General features: G+C 45.6%; 1 protein-coding gene across 1 annotated transcript; it reads right to left on the minus strand.

Moving 5' to 3' along the window:
* Window positions 1–941: 941 nt before the first annotated feature.
* Window positions 942–5,406, minus strand: LOC311354436 (galactosylgalactosylxylosylprotein 3-beta-glucuronosyltransferase 1-like; the record flags this gene model as incomplete). The annotated part of the gene is made up of 4 exons (XM_084474242.1): window positions 942–1,028; window positions 3,518–3,814; window positions 4,257–4,663; window positions 5,292–5,406. 4 exons carry the CDS (start codon window positions 5,404–5,406, stop codon window positions 942–944), a joined length of 906 nt encoding a protein of 301 aa, XP_084330368.1.
* Window positions 5,407–5,700: the final 294 nt, after the last annotated feature.

Here is a 5,700-nt window from a genome sequence, read left to right on the forward strand (position 1 = left end):
AAGTTCTCCTCAAAATCACCATTTCCTTAAGATTATGTTGATTTCTCATGTCGGCAAAGGGTAAAAATGAAGTCACGTTGTGACTCGACGTCTATTGGACTTGTTGACGACGCAGTTTGAGGAAATATTTGCTGGAATTAAGAAGTACAGTCTAATGGTAAATATGTTTAACATTGAGAAATATTATCTACACGCAGCACGAGTTCGCTTGTTATAGGTTTGGTGGGTGTGTCAATGGTCAACTCTATGCTGAAAAACTCAAATTGGGGCAAACTACAAGGTAACTGAAATGGACTGATGTCACATAACACACAAATCCATATACCCCATAACATACAACCAAGGAATATTTCAGAAATGCCCTCCACCATGTCTCTGATTGTCAATTGCCGCTGCCTTGCACAAGACAAGGGCCCCATTATTTCCCTGCACGGCAGCCCTGTGCCCCAACCAACTAGTTAGGGGCCGCAAAACAAAAAGGGCCCCTATGTCCAGCCGAGCAGGGGCCCGGGCTGGTGCTGTACGTCGCTGAGAGAGCTCTTTATTGGGAGGCTGAACCCTCTCTTCACGGCATCCAGACTGACGGTGTGGTGTCCCTTTTCCTCAATGCCTAAAATGAAATTAAATATAATAAACAATGAAATGTAATTATCCAAGCATTGAAGCTTTTCAACGTACGTAACGTCATTTTACATTTACATTTAGGGCATTAACACAGACAGTGTTATCCAAAGCGACTTACAATAAGTCAATTTGTCAGAAGAAAGAAAAACAATATATATCGCTGTCGGTACAGTAAGGATGTCCACAGAACCAAGTGCCAAGCACTAACAATAGCTAGGTTAACCCATTCCCCATATGCAACAAAGTTAGCTAGGACAAGAATCAGGACCAGAATAAGAGTAACAGTGTGGTTACCTGGGTTACCCCGGAACATGTCGTCATACTTCAATATCAGGGTTTGTGAACCTTCGCTGGCCATCTTTCACCAGTGTTGGCCTCTCTGTCCTGGTGTGCCACACCAGCACCTGGTTGAACCACAGGGAGGAGAGCACATGAGATGGATGAGGACACACCAGATGGATGAGAACAATGAAAAAGAAAATAACCAATTGTCATTATCATTTTTAAGATATTCAACTTTTCTTTAAAGGTCTTCAAAGATGTCTCATGCACACACATGGGATACACACTCACACACCCGAGCAGAGAAAGGACGATTTCACACAAATGTATAAACCGCCACAATGTTGAAATACAGCCCCATTCAAGAAACATGGGAGCATATATTATATTTGAAGAGAGTCTAGAAGGCCAAGCCTGCAAGTGACTGACAATTCGACAAAAAAGCACAATTTCAAAATCCCCGGCGGTGACACCAATCGTTGACGCATAAAACATCCTTCACTCAAATGTCCTTGTCTCCAACCCAGACCCCCAGAGGAAGGGGGGACCTCAAGGTTCAAGGTTCAAGGTTCAAGGAGTCTTTATTATCCCCGAGGGGCAATTCTTTGTGCAACAGCAGGTAAAAACCACAATGGACACATATACAAACGAACAAAAAAACTAAAACAAATATACAACGAGAAGACCAGAACAGTTCACATGGATTTGTTGAGCAAGCTTATAGCGGCGGAGACGAAGGAGTTTTTATGCCTGTTTGTTTTACATTTTGGCAGGCGGAATCTGCGACCGGACGGCAACATTATAAAGCAGCTGTACAGGGGGTGGCTAGGATCGGCCAGGACTGACTGTGCCCTCTTAAGGGTCCGTGTCTCGTAAAGGGAGTGTAGGCCAGTTAGAGGGATGTGAGCGATTTTGCTGCACACCTTAACTATATGCTGCAACCGGTTTTTGTTTTTAAGGGAGAGGGACCCAAACCAGCTCACAAAAGCAAAGGAAAGAATAGTTTCAATAAAACAACAATAAAACATCCTCATAAAAGTCTTGTCGACATTAAAATTACGAAGTTTGCGATAAAAGAACATGCGTTGTTGTGATTTTTTACAGATGTGATCAACATGTTGCTCAAAGGTGAGTTTGTCATCAATAGTGATCCCGAGGTATTTATACTGTTTTACCACTTCGATTGCTTGGTCACAGATAAAGGTAGGAGAAAGGGAGGGGGGATTCCTCCTAAAATCAATGATCATTTCTTTGGTTTTTGTCACATTAATGTTGATAAAAGATGACTTGCACCACTCTGTAAAAACATTTAGAATAGGGCCATGCTCGGGGTCATTTTGCGTCAGTAGTGACACTATTACTGAATCGTCGGCGAACTTTATGAGGTGACGCCCGGCATGCTGACTTTGGCATGCATTTGTGTATAAAATAAATAAAATCGCGGCGAGGACGCAGCCCTGGGGGGAGCCAGTGGATGAAAAAAGGGCATTAGATAAGATGCAGTTCACTCTCACACGTTGCGACCTGTTAGTTAAAAAGTTAATTAACCAACAAATAAGAGTAGGCTCGATGTTAAAAACACTCTTTAAAGTCCCTGCTAAAATATGAGGTTGGATGCAGTTAAAAGCTGATGAAAAGTCAATAAAAAGCAGCCGCACAAGGCTCTTTGCACCCTCAAGATGAGAGTGAATGAAGTTTAAAAGAGTGCATGCTGCATCTTCCACTCCCCGTTGTGGTCTGTAAGCAAACTGTAAAGGGTCCAGATGACCCTGGACAGAAATCAGGAGGTTGTCCTTCACAATCTTCTCCAGGGTTTTCATGGTGAGGGACGTGAGAGCCACAGGCCTAAAATCATTAAGACACCCTGGATTTTTGATTTTTGGTACGGGAACAATGATTGCATCTTTCCAGAGACGAGGGACGATGTGAGAATGTAAGGACATTTTAAAAATAAAGCAAAAAAATGTCTGCCAGCTGTTCAGCGCAGTTCTTTAGTATACGGCCTCCGATGCCGTCGGGTCCGGGACTTTTCCTCTCCTTTGTCCCCCTGAAGAGTGTCAGAACGTTGTTCCTGTCGACCTGGACGTTACTCTGCCCGGGGGCAACGTTATTAAGAACTGACAGCTCCTCACTAAAATCATGAATATTAAAACGATTATAAAAAGTGTTCAGTTCATTTGATAAGTCAAGGTCTGACATGCTGTTGAATGAGATCGGACGTTTCTTAGTCTGCGTCCCCATCATGGCTTGCACCCCCTCCCATGCGGGACGTGAATTGCCTATGCTCAGCATGTTCTCAACTTTATCTTTATATTTAAGTTTAGCAAGCTTTAGTTCCTTTCTAGCTTGTTTCTGGAGTACTCTGTATTGAGACATGTCCCCTTGGTTGAAGCTTATATTTCGTTGGTTAATGATGTTTTTGACAGATTTGGACATCCATGGTTTGTTATTTGGAAATATGGAAATGGATTTACGGGGAATGACTAAGTCCTCACAGAAAGTAATGTATGCTGAAACAGTCTCTGTGAGCTCATCAATTCCTTGCATACGTCCTTAAATAAATCCCAATCGGTGCAACTGTAGCATTCCTGTAGACAACCTCTGGGCTTACCTTGGTGCAGTTATCCGCCTTGGGCTCCAGGTCGCTGAGGGAAACCAGCCCACTCAGCAGGTCAGTCTCCTGGTAACCTGACGCGATGTCTCGCAGCTTGAAGACGACCTCAGACTTTCGGATGAGGAGCTTCAGGTTAATGGCGAAGCCGGCCATGTCGATGGCGAACGCCCGATTCGGTGCAAACCCCGTATCCCAGCCGCACACCTTGCCCTGGGCGTTGATCTTGGGCGACTCGAATTTCCGGCCTGCGATGAGACCCACTGGCCACACGGACACCATTGTGGTGGAGCGCATCTGGGCGGCATGGGGACGTGAAGAGAGAGCAGGAATGAAGAACCATTGTGCGCTTGGGGTCACCCGTACACGCAATACCAAATTGAACGGAATGGAAAAAGGCAGACTAGCACTTACTGCTAACACTGAACCGTAGCAATTAACCGTAGTTGATTTTAAAGTCCATGTTTGTTCTATGAGCATTTCAAATAAGTTAAACTTAATCGTAGCTATTAATCCGGGGCCATGTCCACACTCCTATCCATTAAAATCAGGCTTTTTGTTGGGACAAAAAGATCTCTAGAATAGATTGGAGATCAAAAGAGAATTGACACAGCCTCAGTGTAACATTTCAATTCTCTAGGTCTCTAGGTCGACTCAAAGACTTCCCCCCCCCACTTCCAGACACCTCATCCCAGCTGCATCATGCAAACCTCTCAGGAAAAAGCATGTCTGTCGTCACCTCCTCAAAGAGCTCCAGGCTGTACACGTTGTCATCGTCCGCAAAGTACACCACCCCGGGGGGCGCCTCGCCCATGGTCAGGCGCAGCCAGCGCAGCCCCAAGTTCCTCTGGCTGCTCCCACGCGGATACCCGATCTCCTTCACGCGCCTGGGCGTCTCCGTGTGGAGGTGGGTGTAGTTGAGGCCCGTGCTCTTCAGCAGGCGGCCCACCAGCGCGGTGGTGTTCTGGGCGTCCTCGATCACGATCCAGTGCAGGTTGGCCACGTGGAGGAAGGTGTGGGCCATCCGCGTCAGCTCCGCCTTCTGCACCGCCCGTTGGAAGGTGGGGGTGATCACATAGATGGGGACCAGCGTGGCGGACCAGGGCGGGGGCCGGCGGTAGACGTACTCGATGCGCACCACCTCCGCTAAATACAAGATGAACCTTAAAATATGGCTCAGGTAATAATGCTATGAGGCTAACGATTTATAAAACAATGCTTCCAATACCAAACAAATGGGATGAAGGAGCTAAACCTTGTTAGGGTGAAAACGTGCATACCCGTCTTCATTGAGGCCTACATATGACTTGGCTAGAATTGTGGGAGCTGCTACGCTAGGTTAGCTTTCCCTGCACATTGCATGCAAGATGCACCATATATTGTGTCACATATCAAATAAAATATAAAGCAATGGACCACCCACTATTTTTAGACCATCTTGCAGACTTCCACAAATCAAAAGCAGGGCAGTAGTAGCAGCCAACACTAAAATACTCAGATCTGATTCATATTTGTGTTTTGGTATTTGCTCCCAATACTTTTTTTTAGCTTTAGGCCATTTAGGCTCCATACTAATTGAATGCATTTCTTAATTATGCAAAAACTCGCTCATTGGGGATCCGTATAGAACATGCTCCTTTATCATTTCATAACTTTCATAACTAGAGTCGTGGCTAGTGTTGTCCCATTCCCATAACCCAAGGTAAAGGATCTCAGTTTACTGTAAGTGGCTTTGGGTGAAAGCGGTAAAGCGATAAAGAGGGGTGATATATACCCGGCGTTCCTTTCCAGTAGAGGTCCATATGGTTGCCGGTGATTAGGTGCCAGATGAGGAACGACCAGGCCAGGGAGATCAGCAACAGAGCCACAAAGTCTTGACTGGTCACCATCTCACGACTGCCTGAAGCAGGTTGTTTTGGTATGGACGGGGGTTACTGTTAGAATGGTTAAGAGATAAAGGCTAGAGTCAGTCCTCCACACTCCAACCAAATAGGGGGCAGTATAGTATATTGTTTCTTTCATGGCCAATAAAGGAAGGGTCTGGTTCCCTGATCTAACGGGCCATCACTGCAACACCTTGTGATTTGTATTCTAATGTACCGCAGGCTATAAGCCCTCCATTAAGACATCAGCCGCAGACACCTTCAGTTGTGTGTGAGGAGCACAGTTTTGGGCCACCTCAG

The sequence above is a fragment of the Micromesistius poutassou genome, assembly GCF_964030765.1.
Source record: "Micromesistius poutassou genome assembly, chromosome: 10".
Classification (NCBI taxonomy): Eukaryota; Metazoa; Chordata; class Actinopteri; order Gadiformes; family Gadidae; genus Micromesistius; species Micromesistius poutassou.